The sequence below is a fragment of the Suillus plorans genome (genome assembly GCF_016647745.1).
Source record: "Suillus plorans strain S12 chromosome Unknown HD556scaffold_4, whole genome shotgun sequence".
Classification (NCBI taxonomy): Eukaryota; Fungi; Basidiomycota; class Agaricomycetes; order Boletales; family Suillaceae; genus Suillus; species Suillus plorans.
Window position 1 is genome coordinate 963,023 of NW_024537388.1, and position 19,223 is coordinate 982,245.

Here is a 19,223-nt window from a genome sequence, read left to right on the forward strand (position 1 = left end):
GCTGATTCGCCGATGGAAGATCTCCGAAACGAGTCGAAACTAACTTCGGGAAAACGGAGATTCAATCCAACATTAAACCCAATCGAGGAACTCCACGAAATCCTCGAATATGCACCGGCTACCAAGCCGTTGGAACCCCACGCCTCGACATCCCAGAACGTCGAGAAGAAGTCCACGAGACAGTCGGACTTAGTTGCCACCTCACCACCCGCAGATAAATATAGATTTTCTGCAGTACCTGCCCAGATCTTAGGAAAAGGCAGAGCCACTTTCGACGAGGAACCCCCTCGCGCAAAGATCCCTAGACCGGCCCCTGAACCGGAGAAAACTCAGAAGTACGTCTTTTCAGCAGAACCTGCCTCGGTTCTTGGAAAAGGTAGATCGGTAGTCACGGCAGAAGCGCCGTCACCGAAGAGACTCCGCCAAGAGTATAAACTAGTAGAAGACGAACCGGCCGCTGATCAATGGATCAACCGGGCCGAGCCGATCGTTTCTTTCCCAGAACGATCGAGAACCGCACCAGTCACTCGCCCATTCCTCGTGCCCACACAAGCCGATAATGAAATGATGGAAGAAACTGACGATGAAGATAACGACGAGATAGTCGTTCATACTGCCCCCGCGGCCCCTGCCATAGCAGAAGAACCCGCGATGACTCCGATGGAAGTAGATCGGATTAAACAGCAGAACTACTTTCAGCGAACGATAAAGCGTATCGCAAGACACTGTCCCCGCCAGGACGACCCTGTGGATGTTAGATTATTCCAGGGAGAGATCGCACCAGTCACGGATCAGTCTGACCCTGACTGCGGAAACCTTGATTTAGATTTCTAGATTTGATCGGTGATCAAACAGCCTACTTGGGGGGTGAAATTCTCATTTAAAAACTCATTTTACTCTTAATTCCCCTCACCCCGGCCGCACCCTCATCTATAAATATCGACAATCGGCAAGAGTCCGGCATGACTATAAACTGCGCAGAAGTCCGAAATGACTCGAAACTATCCTTGGTCCGGAAAGACCTTAAACTATCCCCTGTCCATCACGACTCTAAACTGAGAATAGAAGGACGAACCCGGAGATACGGACCCCTTCACCTTGAAGACAAGACTAACACACCGAGAAACTCCTGCAAGCCCCGGATGCCTTACCTTCGCCACTGTCCGGAAAGACCTTAAAACTATCAAACCTCCTGCACGAGACTAAACTACGCGATGGTCCGCAACGACCTAAAAACTATGCACGTCCAAGATGACGTAAAACTATTGGACAAAGGACGAACTCCGGAAAACTCCTGCAAGCTTCGGAACCCCTTATCCACTGATCTCTTCGATAAACACCCGCGTATAAGAACCACGATCTTAAACAAAAGGTTAAGAAGACCCCCGCGTATCACACGCACAGAACCTTCGATATCTGATGTGAACATCTAACTAAAGATAGAAGAAGAAGAACCTCCGGAACGAGGCTAAAACTATCAAAAGACGAACTCCATGGAAACTCCTGCAAGCCCTCGGAATCCTCGAGAACCCGAACCATCATGGCAATGACTAGCACCCTCTGATGACGACTCCTGAACCTTGATAAAAAACCAACAAAGGATAAAGGAAAGAACGCACCTATCACGGCACTTCCCTCTGATAGTGAGAACGAGGCATCGATAAGCCCTCACGATTGAACCTTGATAGGAGATAAAGAGTTAAAGAAACCAAAAGATAAGCATGATTCAAACGGAGCTTGAAACGATCTGGAAGAAGATATAAACCTTGACTTCCCCGAACATCCTTTCCACGAACCTCCATCATGTCGACCTCTATTGAAGAAAACTCTCCCGTCATTGTAACACTGAAGGACTCCGACTACGGACGCATCCTCAGAACGATTGAGAATAGCGCTTTCAACGAAGCGACTATCTTAACACCCGCGTACTCCCAAGTGATCGACAATATCCTTGGAGGACATGACGCCAGACTTGCAGCAGGCACCTCCCTTGCCGTCTGCATTATAAGAACCACGAAGCTACTGGAAGACGTAGTCAATCGTGTTGACCTTGATGAAGAGACGAAGAAACTCGCCGTCATTCATCTACAGAAACGGATCCGCGGCCTCGCGCTCCATCTACTCCCGCTTGACTTCCCTGACATCGCGAACCAAGCTGTTAAAACTGTAGAAACCAGAAAGGCCAAAGAAGAAGAAACCCGTCCGGTACGCCCGCCTAGAAAGCGAAAGGCTACCATGAACTGTACCCGCACGACGCCATGCAAGCGCTGCGGAGGATACGGACATCATTGGAAGAAGTGTCCTGATTATGTTTGTTGCATCTGCGATGAACTCGGACCCAACCATTTGTCCATACACTGTCCTGGACTCAACGGACGAATTGTCCTACAAGAGTTTACAGATGAAGAGAAGTTTTTCGAAGCTCTCTCAGATTGGGAGCATAACCACATGGCGCTCGCGGACCTAGAACTTCGGCATCCCACCGAACTGTCCCTTGACCCAGAAACTCCCCCCGCACCATTCGCCTCCACGTCCACGAAACCGGCGCTGCCGTCCTTGACGATGGAAGAAGTCGTAGATAATCAAAGTCGGTGACTTTGACGATAGTAATGGGGTAATGTTACAGTGAAACATACACTGTCCCCTTTGCCACCTTGCCCTCTGCCACCTGCACGGCTATAGACGATACCCGGGCCCCTCCTGCCCTTGGAATAGAACACTGGATAGAACATCGGATCGATATAGAAGAGAACCCCGGAAGATGCCGGATTAGATAAGCGGTCTGGACCGCTATGACGACATAGGTCTAGAAGACCTATTCCTGTTATCAAGATAGAAGGCAAGCCTCGTGTTGCCTCGTGTACTGATAGAAGCCTGCCTCGTGCATGCTATCTCTGACTCGATAGATAAGCAGATTAGAACCCAGCTTCAAGCTGAGCTTAGATACGATAGAGTAGCCTTATATAAGGTCGACGATTAAAGTAGATGCTCCTTACTTTAATCTACTAGGTTTTCACCAGAACTTCCTCTGAAAGACAAGTCCCAGTCCTTCAGTCAAAGACGCACCTTAAGGAAAGCCGACGCTACCTTAAGTGGAACCCCCGAACCTCTCATTCGAGAGAAGATCCCCGTCTCTCCAATAGCGAGCCCGCTATCAGATTAGGCAATCCGCCTAAGGAGAACTCGAACTATCCTAGTCCGTAACACAAAGAGGAGCAGATGGTAATTCAATCGCTCCTTCCATTTTTGCCGAATACTTACAATCATTCCACCACAGTTTTTGGATCTCTCTGCTAAAGTAATGGAGGCGCAAGGTGCAGGATTTGTTGGCATGAAACAACATTCAGTTGATTTCATAAGCGAAAGCTAGCAGTGATATCTGTTTGCAGAACCGAAGTTTCAGTTCGGGTAAAATAGTGGTCAGTGTAATATGATCGGGAGAAATATGTGTATCTACGCGATTTTGACGAGAAGCTGCTACTAACCACCCACTCAAACGAAATGTAACGGTTATGCGTGGGCGGCGGTCTGAACATGTTACAACTACTAAGAATATGCAACCATTTCCAGCCTGAGTAGTATTCAATGTTCAACCCCCAGTTGGACGGTCCAAAGAAGCTACATCATACACTAATTATCCTAGAGGATATATTCTGCTAAATCAAGACTCAGATGGACAGTAGACGACGTCGGATGTGAATCACGATAGTTTATGGTTCATACTAGTAGATGTATAATGATACTATGCAGTACGGCCTGAAGGCCTTCGACTCGGAGAAGTGCAATTGCTTCCCTTGAAACTAATAGGCGTACGGATCTGTACGATCCACAAGACTGGTCTTTGAAACCCAGTAAGAACTTACTGCAACAGAAGAGGGCAGGGTATGTTGAGATGCGACCCTAAGAACAAAAACACCCACAAATTGCCCACAAATGTATCTCTCCTGCAGCCAGACGAAAAAAATTAGCCAGGGCAGTGTCTCTGGTGCTCCCGTGTGTCGAAAATATATGCAGACATATTCCAGCACGTTTTCATCCTCCTGCAATTTGCTTGAATGGTGCTGATAGCTCAAATGGTGTGAAATCTACTATTATTTTTGATACAACAGGTATCGTAATTAATTGGCGCTATTCGAAAGCAAGTATAGCTTGAAAAGGATAGAAACCAGTGGGAACAAACACAAAAATGCGCTGAAAGCACCAGATGACAGTGCAGAGGTGGGACTACTAGATACTATATAGTGGATACAGACAAGAATAGGACCATTAATAGAGAGCATGCAGACGAAAATAATATTGGCATCGAGGCAGGAATAGGATCACGTAGATGGCAAAGGATCGATGTGGAGCATCGAGGCAGGATTAATAGCAAGATCGAGTGTGTCGATTATCAAGGGAGCTGGTATAGCAGCCCACACGTTACGATCCTGCCTTACATGTCTCCTTGTTGCAACATGGGGCCTTCATCCATACTAGTAGTAGCTCTAACCATCAACACATCACAGCTCACCAGAATGTTACTAATGAGAGACGCCAAATGTCCAGAAGCACAAAGAGATTTGAACATTTTTCATAGCAGTAATACTTACTGCTCACAAGGATGTATCGTGCTCGGTTACATCAAGGGTCCCATAGAATGGGTCTCGGTAACCCACTTCTCTAAATTGTTCCCCAGGATAAAGTTCACCTTTTGACACGGTATTAGTGAGGTGTCGCTGCTGAACTTGAATCATGTAGACGTACATCATGTTTCCCATCGTCCATGTCTCCCCCTGGTCAAGCAAAACCTTGACACGGGTCGCCCTGCGGCCTTCACCTGCATACGTATATCTTCGGATGGGATATGAAGCGATCATGCCATTTTCATCCTTCTCATCATCATGATGGTCCAGTTTAATGCACACCATATGGACTTAATGCTGCAGGCATGCTTGGTAAGAAGGATGCGTTGGTGTGGTAGTGCACAGCCACAAATCTCAGAATTGCTGCACCCATGAAGTATTATATATATTTACTATGATACCACGATAATTCTTACACAAAAACATGTACTATGGTATTTCTTAATCATAAATAATATTTAAGACCTTGGTGGACGACGTAGACATATTATATACACACTTGTTGTGTACTACGGGTGTGGGTACGATGCGGCAAAATCCTAAGGCCCTTGCCAAGCGGGCCGGTAACGGCTGTGAGACAGACAAAAAAATTCATCAAAGCGGGCCGGTAACGGCTGTGAGACAGACAAAAAAATTCATCATACCTGTACATCCAATGTACGTCCAGGAACAAATTGCCTCAAGATTTTGGTGCTTCTATCTTGGTTCCAGTCCTCCAGTGGAAGTGTCTCCGTCGGTGCTGATCAATCTCGTGGCGTCCACATATATCCGATCCACCGCCAACGACAGTTGAAACATTGAAGTCTGGGCTGCCAAATATCGCATCGAGTGCCGACTCGGAGAGGATCCGAGTATCAAGAGCGAAATGAGTATGTATGTATGTTGAAAGTGCTCGTAATGTTGAAGCGGCCATTCTGGTCGGTCTTCGATATATCTTTCAGATCGAGGATCTAGAGATCTTGGGCTGTCGCCAAGTTTACGTTCGGCATCCACCAACACCCACAAATAACGCACATGCCGTTCCGTTGATCATCGGAAGTCGTTTGGTGCAGCCTAGGTAAATTTTGTTCGAATAACGGGAACGTGAGCTGACATATATTCAGCTTATACCTGTAAATAGCTGCTTTCTGATGGCTCGGGAATCATCTGACGAGTATGCACAGGCTCTCCTGGCTGTAAGTGTAGCATGTTCCACGATGAACAGACTGATTTACGCTATTACTACTAGCTGGCACGTTCGCAGCCGTCCAACTTGCCAACTCCAAGTAGTACTCCCAGCACCTCCTGTATTTCAAACGCCTCGTTCATGCCACTGCCGCATGCATATAGCAGGCAACACATGCGGACAGATCAAGCATATACCACTATCCAACACCAGCCACTGGCGCACTCAACAATTGTCAACTACACTACAAGAGTCAGTGCTAGTGGTAGGGATAACCATAATGTAGGCCTGGACTACTATGGTAACCGCGGTAGGTTTTTTGAGTCAACAATCGCATTTGCTACTAATTTAAATTTAGGACAGAGTCGAGGGACTCCAATGGCTCTCTTCCCATTGCCTTCACTATGTCCGGAGCCCAGCACACCCACACCCACCAAGGGTAATGTAAAACGTGCTCGTGCAGGCACAATTGCTCCAAAATCGAGATCAGCCAAGAAGCCCCGTAGATATAGTACCACCAAGGCCATGCAGATGAGCACGATTACAGAGGAGAATGTCTTCCCTCCTAATATCAACCTAGAAGACGATGGTGATCATGTAGACCAGATGATGCGAAATACCCACTGGTCTGCTGATGAAAAGACCCTATTGTTCGAGTGTATACTTGGCCCTGACTCTGACGACATTTTTGAATTGCTCAAAATCACTCCAAAGGCAGTTTTCGAAAAGGCGAGTCTTGAGTTTTTGTGTGAGTCGCATACTTATGATTTGTCTAGCTTTCGGTGATGAATTTCAAGGGCAAATATAGCTGGAAGTCAATGAAGAGCCAATTTACTCGTTCTATGGCAACATACTCGTCGATTGTAGTTTTTGAGGCATATACTAGCAATGGCGATGATGGTGAAGATGACCCACCCAACGACGATGGAACCTTCTTTGCAGACCTTGGGAAGAATCAGCCGAGTAAGTCGTTGTGGTCTGCGATCGATGCCAATCTACTCGAGAAGCAAATCACGAATGCTAAGGCTGCTGGCCATAACATTGGGGGACTCTCTGCTAAAGTGATCAATGAATGGTATACTCGAGGTTGGTTCGAACTTTTCTCTATTAGGTCAGATTTTTTTCAATGACTTGCTTTTCATTTTGCTGACAATGCTCTTAGGTATGGGAAGAGTCGGCCGACAGCTGTGTCAATGGCAACAATAGATGAGTTTCTGAAGCAAAAGGGGGAGTTGGACCAACAACGTTTTGAAGCTCAGCAAGAACGGTTGGCTCGAGAGGAGAAGCAAGTGGAACACATGTCAAAGATTGAGGTTGCTCTCGCCATGCTATCAGCTCCCTCCATCCAAGTTGATCCTGATGTGAAGGCTGCAGCAGGTAGGTTCCTTTGCTGCTTCTTTGATACTTGATGTTTCCCAGTGAAAATTGACAAGAAGCATGTATATTACACGTCGATGTAAATAATAGAGCCCATACATGTGGATTTTATCGTCCCGTTTCAGGGGAAAAAAAACAGCACTTTCCAAGACGAGAAAGGATAGAAAAAGCTGGAATTTAGATCTTTGGTCCATTATTTGCTGGCCATATACTCGAGCTCATTGTCTCTGACAGCAGGAGCGCAGGTTTATATAGGAAGGATCATAAAGAAAGTATTGAGAGTAGAAACAGCCAAGAAAGTAGAGGTTCGATAAACTACAGGCAAGACTGTATGTAGAGCTGGTCGCTGTGAAGGATGAGATGAAAGATACAATCGCACGGAATTGTACACACTAACCAGAACCAGAAATCTGTGAACTGTCAATAGCGTCAACTGCATGCTAAGTCAAAATAGTAGTGATTAACAAAGAACAGGTAAAACAGCACATGAACAGAACTGAAGCGTGAGCATACCTTGCAACCAAGCACCCAGCGCCCTGGCATGACACCTACAGTCTGCTCAAATCTTCGCTAATGCAGCCAGCCACGTAAGATGGCCAAGTCTACTAGGTCTGGTAACTTGCAAAAGATTAGACACACTTCCATTAACATCCCGAGGACAAATGTGACGAAAATCTTGATGTCTATGGTCAGTCGTAGGAAGCTAAGGAGAAACATGAGCCAAGACGCTACCAACGCAACAGGATGAGCAAGTGAGCTATGACAAGAATGCAACGATGAAGATGCGCAGGCCATGATGCATGATGTCTATTGTGACTTGTCAGTCATAGACAGGAAAACGAAGGCGTAGCAACAATCAAACATCAACAAACAATATAAAACATCCAGTATGATCGGTTGTACTGCATTGAAACCAGTACCCTTTACATACAGGGGTCAAGCAATATAGTAGCCGAAGCATGAATTGGCGTGATTACAATTTACATAAGCAATGCTTTAGATTGTTAACATTATAAGTATATTACATTGTATCATAATGTACTGGGAAGAAGCATTTGGGCTTACAACACAATATCGACTTCTCACCAATTTACTGATTGGCAGTGATTCTCGATCTAGTCTTTTGAACCATCTGTTTATGTTACAGTAATGTATACGCCTCCAGGTGCCAGACTGGAAAAGGTGCCTGACATGTGGCTCACCTACTCTCTTCCAGGAGATGCGTCGCCAAGAAGCACCGCTGGCAAAGCCAACACTGAGCGATCCAGAGGCAGCTGAGGAGGGCTGACAAGACGGCGGCGATGAGGAAGATGCTGATGAGAATAACGGCATGACGACGATGAGTCCGATGGTGAGAGTGAATAGTTGTTTACCAATTGTAAAGATAACGTCCTCGGCCCAATTGGTTGAGAGAACACAAACTTCGATGCGACACTATGCGAGCAGCTGCCTAAAAGCCCCACTCAGTGGGCGGCTCGGGATCTTGATTTGGCATAAATTGAGCCAGAACAAATTGAACTGCAAGATTCAAGCTTGCTGCAAAGGTTATTCATAGTGCACCTACCGCTGTAATCGACATGGGCCGCCGCAAACGCAACTCCGAGTCATCTGCCAATGAGAGACCGACGGTACGTCTTCATCATCAACAAGTTGTGGAATACAAGAAGGTTGACTAGTAATGGATGCAGGTGAAAGAGTTGCGCGCCAAGATGGATAAGCGCCCAGTAGAGGCAAATACACCAACAAACGACCCAGCTCATGCGACTCAGAAGATGGGCATGGAGCTTGCCAAGTGCAGGCTGGGTGTGGCATATATTGATATTTTCAAGATCCAGAATCCACTGCTGTTCGGCAAATACAACGACCGTCCGCAGGTCGAGAGGGAGGTGAATAAGCTGCTTGCATCCTTCAAGAAAGAAGGACTCCTAGTGATGCGAGAAGATACTGCCATACCGATTATTGTGTCAAGCACACGCCTCAAGAGTGGTTTGCAACTTGCACTCAACTTCAACGAGGAGGAGGTGCCACCACTGCAATTGAAGGATGCGCATACTATTGTGGTAGCATCCGGTCAACATCACGTCGCTGCGCTCAAGAAATACTCAAAGAACATTCTGGATGAGATCACTGCTGTCGAGAAATGCTGCCACAAGATAAATGAGATGAAGAATCCATCAGGGGAGCACATCGCCGAGTATAACCGCCTTCACAGCGAGCTTGGTGAGCTGCGAGGTGCATTGATTCTAATGGGAAAGTGGGGAGTCATCATATATGATGAAGGTAAGCAATTTCATCTGTGGAACAGATCCAGTGGAACTCCGCCACTGGAACGGTTTCAGTGGAGGCATATATATCTAGAGCTGATACATTGATGCATACCTACAGACACAGTCTTGGCAGGCGGCGATACACTAGCAAACCACTTGTCCCGAAACAAGTCCTTGCACGAGTACAAGGAAACGTCCAAAGAGTTGTTTAGTGGCATCTTGCGATTGATAAAGGCAGCATATAAGAATGCACCAGAGGAAGAGCGGGTTGCAGCTGCGTGGGGTGAACTGCAGCTTCAGCGCGACAATATGGAAAGGCAGAAAAATACGCGGTTGACCAAAATCCTCAGCTATGAGAAGCTCGTGTTGACACTTGCCATCGATCTCCTGCCATTGGGATCGCACTTCCGCCGTTGCAGAGAGTTCCATATCACCTGGCTAGCTCGATCCATTGATGTTGTGATGGGGGTAAGCCCTGTCTGCCTAGTATGTGCAGCTGGACCTTACGTATTGTTACAGATGTTTATCCAATTTATTCAGTTTCACACTCACATCCTACGCCTGCTTGCATCCAATGACGCCTTCCCAGACTACGCAACTGTGAGTGACACAATTGCAGCCACATACGATGAAGAGTCAGGCTGCGACGAGGCTGTCACCAAACTGGAGGAGTGGCACCAGATGATATACGATAGCGTGGCTAACCCAGATACCGCCATTTTCAATGATGTCTTTGATGACATGTCAATCCAAGTTGATGACCAGTTCAAAAACATCCCTTTAAAGGATATTGGGACCCAGGCGCCCAGCTACACCACAAGCCTGGACAACTACTCCAACTACCTGGTCCGCAAGCTGCGCTCTCAATGGCACTTATCAAGAACTACACCAACGCAATGGAACACTATCGCCAAGTTTCATGACAGGGTGACCGCAAGAATCGCAGTGTGGCTGACACCTGAAGATGGTGCGCAGGAGGCGCCTTTTCCACTATTATGCGGGCATGTCCTCGACATCGCATGGTCTATGCTAGCATCTAACAGCGCTGCATTTGAGGAGGTAAGTATTACCGTATGGCAGGAAAGCCGTTTTCTGTTTTGTCCTTACTCATTATGACAGATCAGTGGATGGTTCGAGCCTCTGCTGTTGCACTATCACACCCTTCATCGTCATAGCCATCTGATGGATGACAAGACAGAGGTCATGTTCACAAACCTCCGCAACGACCCGAGGATGGTTGAATCTGAGAAAATTGAGGAGGCGGTCAGTGTGATGGACGGGAGCTATGGTCTGTACAGCGCTGACATTCACCTTCCCAGGTGTTTACCTGCTTATGGGCCCTCCGCACGACGATGGTGCTGCGCCTCCAGAATAACCTGACCACCGCAATCACTTGCAGTCAGTGGAGAAAGCCTTTCAAGGACCGAAAGGAGGTCGATGAAAAATTTGCGAAGTTAGGATCTGGCAGCAAGGATGGCCTGAAGAAGTTGCAGAGTGTGATGACATTGAGGAAGGGGCGGGGGAGGGACCTCACGACTGAGCTGCAGGTGACCCTTGGGATCCTTGCGCTGCATGTCACAAGCTGGGACTGGAACAACCGCACATCAAAGAACAGCAAGCGGGACATGGAGCCATTTATCAAGGCAATACTGCTTGACCTTGGCAGAGACTGCAACAGACGAGAGGATCTCTTCCATGATCCAATGGTGGCTGGCCTCCAGAAAACGCTCGAGGATGTGATTGCAAAGCACACAAAAGCTATCAATATGGCTGGAGAAAATGGAAGGACCATCAAGCGGAAGAGGTGGGTATGGTATGACGGTGCTGAGATTCCGTCAGATGTCGCCCCAACTGTGACAGCCTCACTCATGGTTGATGAACATGTCAAGGACGCACACATTCATCGTTACCATGAGTTGGAGGAACGTGATCGTGCTGCTATTGTCAATTTGATCTTGTATGTCAAGCATATGGCAGGTGCGCAGGCAACCTCCTCAACCCACAGTCCGATGGCGGCGAATGTTGTTCGAGGCCTACGGACTTTGATACATGTACGTTTATCATTTGCGGCTGCTAATGCACACCACTGACGAGAAATGCATATTAGGAACTGGAGATTAATTGCACTCGTCTGCGCATACGAGCTCTGGAGGGTGACGACAGTATCTTATACAACATCAAGGATACCGTTGATCTTATGATTCCAGCTATACAAGGCATAGAAGATCAACACACGATTGTAAGTTTATGCACGTGTGTTGATCTTTATCTTGACAGCAGACAGCTAACGCACTTCCTGCAGGATGAACCAGAGGATGAGCAGGCCCGCCTGCCTGCCTCCACAGCTCCTGTAATGATGCAGGCGCATGAGACACAGTCTCAGATATTGACAACTAAATTGGTGAAATCACAGCAGCCACGCTCAGGGCCTGATGCTCATGGTGAACCACCAAATCTGAGCGTTGATAACTCCGCACCCACCTCACATAGTACTAGTACACTAGATGCAACCAGGACCCTGCAGACTAAGGATGAAGGCAAGGCAAGTGCAGGTACTGGTAAGCCTGCGCTGTAGTCACCATTCCTTCTTCAGCTGACGAGTTCCAGGAACAGAAGGTCCTGTGGGTGAGTGGGGTAAAGGTGATGGATCCACCGACGGAATGGTGACAGGCATGAAGCCTGACTTGGGCGAAGAAGGCGGCGGGCCAGGGGACAGGTGTACTGCTGATGCTGCAGCTGCTGTGGTGTCATGTGAAGGCGCCCATATCGATATTGATCAGAGACATAAAAGCTCAGGCATAGAAGGCCCTAGTATTCCTGTTGGAGATCTCGGGGTAGTCACTAGTAAGCAGATTACTGCTTTTCCTTGATCATATTGATGGCTCTGTAGCAGGCACATCCACTGACACTCACGCAATCAAGGCGACTGTCCCATCTATCCACCACAGTTGTACGTCTCTTTACCATTAGGCATTGGCTGTGACTTTAAGATGTGTTTGCCAGCTCGAACTGCGTCGATCCCTAAGACATCGCGCGCTGCAACTCCAAGTAGACAATCCGCCCTTAAGTCAACTGCGCATGTGAGTGCAAGCAACCTCTCCAAGCGTCCAAGAGTTTCAACAGGTACTTCACTGCTGTTGCACATGCACCTGTGGCTCATACATTGATACAACATTCCAGGGAATTCCTTAGGCAATGCAAATAAGAGGGCTCGCAGCACTTATGCTAATGGCCACGATCTTGATGATGGCGATTGCATTCTTGTAAAACCAACCATGTGACTTTATTGCTCATTGTACGATACGCCAGTAGACTAGACTCGTAACCAGTCTTTACTATGTCTGAGGTGTTTGATGTAATTGATCTTAGGGAGAAATTTCAAGCAGGCGAAGCATGGAGTTTAAGTTTCAGCAGGTGCCGGTACGGCGTCGTGCCAGTCACGGTGATACTCATCATGTAGTTGAGTAGTTGTGTGCTACTATGTTAACCTCCCATGAGTTTGTTGATCAATTCTGTCCCACCCTTGTCTTGTGCTGCTCTAGAAGCTATCAACAATCTACCAGTGAACTTTACGAGCACCCTCTCAACAAAACAAAGCCACTTCACGTGGCTGGTATTGGGGAATGGGCGGGTAGAATGCATTAAATGGTATCGTTTTATCACACTATTCAATATTCAGTACAGTTTCTCGATGTGCTATGATGTTGGAGAGACATACAGTCAACATACAGTACTTTGTACGATGTGAATGAAGGTCCTTGTGTCGCTCATGCTGCGCACAAACAACCATTAACTAAAGCGGCACCACCGTCACTGGCACCTGTTAAAATTCAAACTCTGTGCTTCGCCTGCCAAATTTCTCGACTTGGTAATATAAGTTAAGCTAGTCATGAGCCTACATATATGGAGACTCTGAGAGAACCGTTGGAGACAGTCAGATTCTCCCTGGGGGCATCCCGGCAGATTTCTGAATTTGGTACAAACTCAACAAGTAGGACTCTTAGTGCAGCCAGAAACTTGCCTCAATCCCAATGTTAAAGTTAATGTATAGTAGGCGGGAGCGAAGAGATCTTTAGCTTATGTCAAGCTTATGTACTACTGGGCGTATGACTCGGACACGATAATGAAGGTGAGTTGTCTGCGAATAATTTTCTGCTGTGAGATGTAGTATCCTGTGGTATTAGCTAGGGATGCCTCAGTGGAAATGCGTGCGCTTGGATACAACAGTGAATGAGGATAGGTGAGCTATGAGGGGACTCAGAAGGTATCTAGGAAAGCTTGTTCTGGGTTGGCATAGCGTGACTTTGGCCACTCATTGTACTCTACACCCTAGACGCAGAATATGGTGAGCGACCGAGACAAATAAACACTGCTGTCCTTCTTGAAAAACAAACCAAAGTCTGTCTAAACATGGCTCAGTGTACGTTCACCTTGGGGAGTGCACAAGATGTCAGGTTTCGGCTTCTTAACCTCCAGCAGCTCAATTTGTGTCCATCGGGTAAAGCTACTTTCAGTCGGTCTTGATGACTGCCAGAGGAGAGACAAATGACGATGGTGCAGACTGGAGTGGTATTTGCTGAAGAGGGCACTAACACTGATGGATGACCAGAGAGTTTGAACGATGTTCGCCGAGGAAGTTGCGGTAACATAAATGTACAGTGCAATGTCTATGTCCTACAAGAGGGCTCTATAGAGGGAACTGAAGTTCATATCATGCCAGCTCTGAAGTAATGGTGTAGATGCTGGGACAAGCATACTGTGAAGGCGCCGCGTCAGGTACGGTCAGCACCAGAGAAGGACGAGATGGCCTACCTCGTTGTTATCGGCCAGTTCCCGTAGCTCAAGACGAGAGTTGAGACTTGTGTGGATGAGGCTTTGGTTATTGAGGTAGGAATATGGACTTACACGCTGAGGAAACTATTTAGATAGCCTGCAATGCGGGATAAATATGTAACAGAAGGTAAAGCGGAGGGGCGCAGTGACTCATGAGGGTGTATGGGACGAGAAAGGCACCATTGCGGGGGCAGACGAGAAACTGAAAGGGAGAGATTGTGAGTGGGATAACCTCTCCCGTCGAGATCCGTACCAGTATGAGAAATAGCGTGACATCTATACTGAAATGACGAGTCAGTGGTGGAAACAGCGCTGTATGGGGACACGATTACGTAGTTATCAAGCCCACATTGACAACCAGCACAGTCAATCTGCTGATGAGACCACCAAGTCTGGACAAAAATGAGCCCATAAGACTAAAAGAACAATGGACAGGACGAACCTTCCTCTCCCGGTCCGGGACTTATGAAACAAGTACACTTGCGTAGCGGCAATGAGGAAGTCGCATGCCATTGAAGATAAGTAAAAACTAGAAGCGGGCAGCTGAGGGTCGTGTGAGGTGTGAAAGTTGGCCAAGAGATATGAAGGTGAGCTTACGTTGCTAACATGAGTGCTATCCCACAGAGGATCGTGGATGCTGGGAGAAATGCCAGTGTCAATTAGTCTGGTGTTGGACCAAGAAAACTCACGTTTTGACAACCATTGCTGTGACCAGTTTGAGTAAGATGACATAGAGTAGAAACTGAGCGTACCTCCACCTGATCCTGTGAGTTATCAATCAACTATGACACGCTCACGATAGATTGTTCTTACCTAGTGCAACCAATGCCAAAAGGACCTGCGGCGTCAGCGCTACGAGTAAATGAGGATATGAATGCAGACTTCCTAAACTTACTATGAAAAATGTGACTAGAATGTTTCCAAAGCTAACTAGAGAGTTTTGAGTGTAGATTCTCAAGATTGTTAGTTTAGACCTCACGTCTCCATATACGGTAAACATATGTTCTGGAAAGTGGAATGAGTGCTCATCGCCACAAAGGAAAATAACAGACATACAATTGCACCAGAAAAGCTATTATTGACTATGATAGAGTGAGAATGCTTATGATTAAAAGGGATGTTGGACAACCTACAGTAATTCCCATTGATGCCTGTAGTAATGAGAGGTTACGACACCATTATATGATGAAACAAGAGAAGCCCACCTCAAATGTTCTAGTCAAAAATGAATATGAATAGAATGACAAGTGCGAAATGACATACTTAGATATATGCGATGACATTGCGATGTCACCTTGCCAAACTATGGCATAGTGATATATTGATGCGGCAACAAGGGCGAGCTGTGCTGTGTCTAATGTCCTAGGGAATATGAGTCAGTGCAAACCAATTAGTTTCAAGTGACAAACTTAACCACAAAAAGGCTACCTGAAAAAGACGCTGGAGATTTGCAAATGGGGATGATATACATGATATGCAGTGCTTACCAAGGCCTTCATAGACCATCTGTCTTTTGGATAAGTTCGAAAGTACCACCAGGTCTGGGCAAGAGCAAAGCCATAGAACCTAGTAAAAAGATCATGATAAACAATGTCAGGATCGACTGCAATAAGCTCACATGCTGGAGATGATGACTCCTGATAGCAGTCAGCAGGAAGTCATGAAAAGATGAAATATGATACTAACCAATGAAATGTGAAGTTAAGACGGAGAGGGTATCGTTCATGGTAGGGGATGGAAGAGTAAGGGGAGGATGAGGGGGACATATGAATCAGATATATGTGCTATGGAGCGCTTCCACACACGAGATGAACGAGTAGAGAAGCTGAATGACCAGAGAAGCTAAATTACGTGGGATGGGGCAATCTGACCTCCGCCAAAAACAGTACTTTCGAGAACTATCAGGCCCATCAGTGGCATCAGCAATTAGCTTCATTCAGTTTATATAATAATTCCTTGTAGTACCAGTCCTTACTTGGTCAATCAAGATTTTCAGTACAAGTGTTGTACATACAAGCGTCCTCGCGAAGTTCAATCGAAGGAGAAGGCCTTGCTTACTATGTGCTACGTTTCTGCTGAAGCTGAATGAGCAGATCGTTAGATGAGGTAAGCGCGAGTGTATGTGTCAAGGATTCTGAGTGTATTATTAAACAGATGCTATGCTTGTGCGTATGTCTAACGATCTGTGAGATGGTATTGTGATTTATGAAAGTAAACGAAAAGTTAACGATTGATGTAGTGCAGTGCTCAAACAAATTTCGCCAGTTGGGGGAGGGTGTCGCTCGGTGATTGCCGAGTAAAAATATGAAGGTCTCCGAACGAGAATGGTGCTGTCTCTAAGTGCTATGTCAGGGATTGATTCAGAAGCCGGAGTCTAATGAGATCATTATGTCACGCCTCCGCGCGCATCGGCTGAGGGCTGAGGGCTGAGGGCTGAGTACTAGTTCCGGTTCGCAGCTGGTGCTCACTAGTGCTCGCTCTCCGGTAGGCTCCGAATCGGCACCTGCCCTTTCAATAATCTCACTTATAGAAATGACCCTCTAATATAATGACGCTAACACCTGCGGCAAAATGGAAAGGCTTGAAGGTGAACTGGCGAGGAAGAAAGTCAACATATTCACTGACATCCACCAGAGAATGAAAGAATGTCCCTTCTCTCTTCAGTCCAGCAAAAGTCGAGGCCATGAAGGCCTCCGGTCCTCTTTCGCCCCAAGATCTGTATTATCCCAACCAGAGCAAAGCAAGTCCATGAGCAGCAAAATAAAGCCTGCCGTGCTACATCCTAACATCACAAATCTGAAGCTGGACACTCCTAGTAGCAATGACGTTCCATGTCACCCAAATTCCCCTCCGAAAACATTGCCCGATATCACAAGGAAGGAGGAGTGGCAAGAAGGAGACACTAGGAGCTTGCGTGCACCAACACTTCATCAGGACGAGGACCATGAAGTTGCCATAAACTATCACAGCAATGCATGGATCAACGTCGCCCTTAGACCATTCCCCATGGATTTACGGGATCTCAAGACGGCATACCATTCTGGTCTTCATTCATCTTCCAAGAGCATGGAGTTCAAGCGAGTCTTGGATCATAGCGATGGAGGATGTGGGCGCAATGTTAAGAGGCCCAAGGAAGACGATCCAAAGTAAATCCTCTTACCATCCCTGCTGTTCCCGAATCCCACCTCATAGTTTCAGCAGAAATTCGACAAAGCTGACCCTGGGAGATGAGGACTCTCGTATGTCGTCTTTTCATCATGCATATCCCTATTCAATGCCTCTACGCACAGTTGAAATAGACCAAGTAGTTGATCTGTCTATGTTGTGCCCATATTGTGATGAACCACTTCCATGTAATCCAACGTCACAACTGAATGATCTCTTGGCCACTGCGAAGCAGCAATCTTACGGAGACCCGAGTCCTCAAAATCCTTTTGGACTTAAGGCTCCTCTAGCAATTTATATCTCAGCCTGTCAGCAGCATCGCTTCGAAACGCATTGGTTGCCTGAGGCTCTGGAGAAAGGATGGCCACAAAGCATTGACTTCAAGGAGGTGCCCAAGAGAGTCGAGAGCATGAAGAGTGCACTTGAAGATTTAATCCCCGATGCTGACGATTGCAGTGATAATGAGAGCTCTGTATATGATGATACCAGGGGTCCCCGAGCCCAAAGTATCTTCTGGAGAGAACTCAAGAAGGACATCCAGAGACAAGGCAGTTGAACTACCACTGGTGTGAAGGGCCAGTTTTCCACCTTCGAGAAGACTCAACCTGGATAGTAAGTGCATCCGATTCTCGTTGGTATATCCCCACTAAATGATGTTTTAGCTATGGTGAACTTGGCTTATTGATTATACACCAAACACTCTACAATCTCTTTCCATTTTCATCATTTGATACTTCTTTGATAGCTCCTCTCTCACGTGCGGAGTTTGTTCAATTTGTATTGATTCCCGAAGTTGCAGTACGGCTCATCATGCAAGACCTTCATCTTGACAGGGACGAAGCAATCATGACGCTACGTGAAAGTTCGCAGTATGGTGTTAGCATGTTCCCAGATGTTGGCTCTGGTAGTGCTGTTTTTGATGATGATGATGATGATGATGATGATGATAGCAACTATGAGAGCATTGCAGATCACATTGTTATGGAACGTGCCAAAGCTAGGAGGTTGGAGCTCGAGGAGGAGGAGAGGATCGAGGAGAGATGTAGAAAGAATAACAGGCGGAGCTCAGGTTGAGAGGAAAATGACAGCGTGCCAGCTGGCAAAGCAGAGTAAATTGAGGGATTTGTAGCACGGCGGCCTATCTCCTGTGATGTCAATGAAGCGAGCGGGTGATAAATTCATCACCGGACACTCAACTTTCCAAAGCATTACAATTTGCAAAATGGTAGCGGCCCGCAGCAATTTCCCAAAAAGTTTTCGTACTTATCCTGTCCCTCCGGACTGAACGCACTAAACACTTCATCACTGCAGTACTGTGGTACACTGCTCTCATGGTCTCACCTAGACTCGTAACCAGTCCAAATTTACTACGTCTGAGATGTTGTCATGTAAGTGTTTGACGTAGTAGATCTCGGAGAAATGTGGCAGGCGAAGCATGGAGTTTAAATTTCAGCAGGTCCTGGTCGCGCCAGTGATACTTAGTAGAGTAGTGCATCTAGACCAAGTCTAGACTGTGTGCTACTATGTTAACCTTCTACCATGAGTTTGTTGATCAATTCTGTCCCACCTTTGTCGTGTGCTGCTCTAGAAGCTATCGACAATCTACCAGTGGACTTTACGAGCACCCTTTCAATGAAACAAAGCCAACAAACTCTCGAAGCTTTTGCACAACTTCACAAGGAACACAACATACTAAATTATTTCAGCTCAAATGCATGTAGCCCAAATTTGAGGAGGGTAGTCAAGATCCTTCAATGGTGTCACACTTTCACTTTGTGCGAGAGCATACTCTGC

At 46.7% G+C, this 19,223-nt stretch overlaps 6 protein-coding genes across 6 annotated transcripts; 5 read left to right on the forward strand and 1 right to left on the reverse strand.

The window, feature by feature from the left end:
- Positions 1–1,803: 1,803 nt before the first annotated feature.
- HD556DRAFT_1437629 (uncharacterized protein) lies at positions 1,804–2,595 on the forward strand (the record flags this gene model as incomplete). The annotated part of the gene is made up of 1 exon (XM_041305728.1): positions 1,804–2,595. One exon carries the CDS (start codon positions 1,804–1,806, stop codon positions 2,593–2,595), a length of 792 nt encoding a protein of 263 aa, XP_041166239.1.
- Positions 2,596–5,740: 3,145 nt separating this feature from the next.
- On the forward strand, positions 5,741–7,247 carry HD556DRAFT_1484513 (uncharacterized protein; the record flags this gene model as incomplete). The annotated part of the gene is made up of 6 exons (XM_041308679.1): positions 5,741–5,797; positions 5,851–6,097; positions 6,146–6,504; positions 6,564–6,898; positions 6,950–7,164; positions 7,207–7,247. Exons 1-6 carry the CDS (start codon positions 5,753–5,755, stop codon positions 7,245–7,247), a joined length of 1,242 nt encoding a protein of 413 aa, XP_041166240.1. The 5' UTR covers positions 5,741–5,752.
- A 1,494-nt stretch (positions 7,248–8,741) lies between these two features.
- Positions 8,742–12,712, forward strand: HD556DRAFT_1437631 (uncharacterized protein; the record flags this gene model as incomplete). Its single annotated transcript, XM_041305729.1, has 12 exons — positions 8,742–8,792; positions 8,853–9,444; positions 9,550–9,899; positions 9,951–10,490; positions 10,551–10,694; positions 10,751–11,482; positions 11,539–11,670; positions 11,734–11,989; positions 12,039–12,275; positions 12,322–12,381; positions 12,435–12,554; positions 12,612–12,712. The coding sequence occupies 12 exons, from the start codon at positions 8,742–8,744 to the stop codon at positions 12,710–12,712; spliced, it is 3,315 nt and encodes a 1,104-aa protein (XP_041166241.1).
- Positions 12,713–14,142: 1,430 nt separating this feature from the next.
- HD556DRAFT_1437632 (uncharacterized protein) lies at positions 14,143–15,990 on the reverse strand (the record flags this gene model as incomplete). The annotated part of the gene is made up of 19 exons (XM_041305730.1): positions 14,143–14,187; positions 14,244–14,289; positions 14,337–14,540; positions 14,597–14,656; positions 14,707–14,807; positions 14,862–14,901; positions 14,954–14,969; positions 15,017–15,028; positions 15,078–15,102; positions 15,160–15,194; positions 15,244–15,269; positions 15,321–15,346; positions 15,398–15,415; positions 15,470–15,479; positions 15,528–15,618; positions 15,674–15,692; positions 15,752–15,830; positions 15,883–15,901; positions 15,951–15,990. 19 exons carry the CDS (start codon positions 15,988–15,990, stop codon positions 14,143–14,145), a joined length of 912 nt encoding a protein of 303 aa, XP_041166242.1.
- Positions 15,991–17,586: 1,596 nt separating this feature from the next.
- Positions 17,587–17,871, forward strand: HD556DRAFT_1214457 (uncharacterized protein; the record flags this gene model as incomplete). The annotated part of the gene is made up of 1 exon (XM_041296645.1): positions 17,587–17,871. A coding segment is annotated over one exon (285 nt), but the record flags the coding sequence as incomplete, so codon positions are not given.
- Positions 17,872–17,994: 123 nt separating this feature from the next.
- On the forward strand, positions 17,995–18,323 carry HD556DRAFT_1204357 (restriction of telomere capping protein 4; the record flags this gene model as incomplete). Its single annotated transcript, XM_041296440.1, has 2 exons — positions 17,995–18,041; positions 18,092–18,323. Coding segments are annotated over 2 exons (279 nt in total), but the record flags the coding sequence as incomplete, so codon positions are not given.
- Positions 18,324–19,223: the final 900 nt, after the last annotated feature.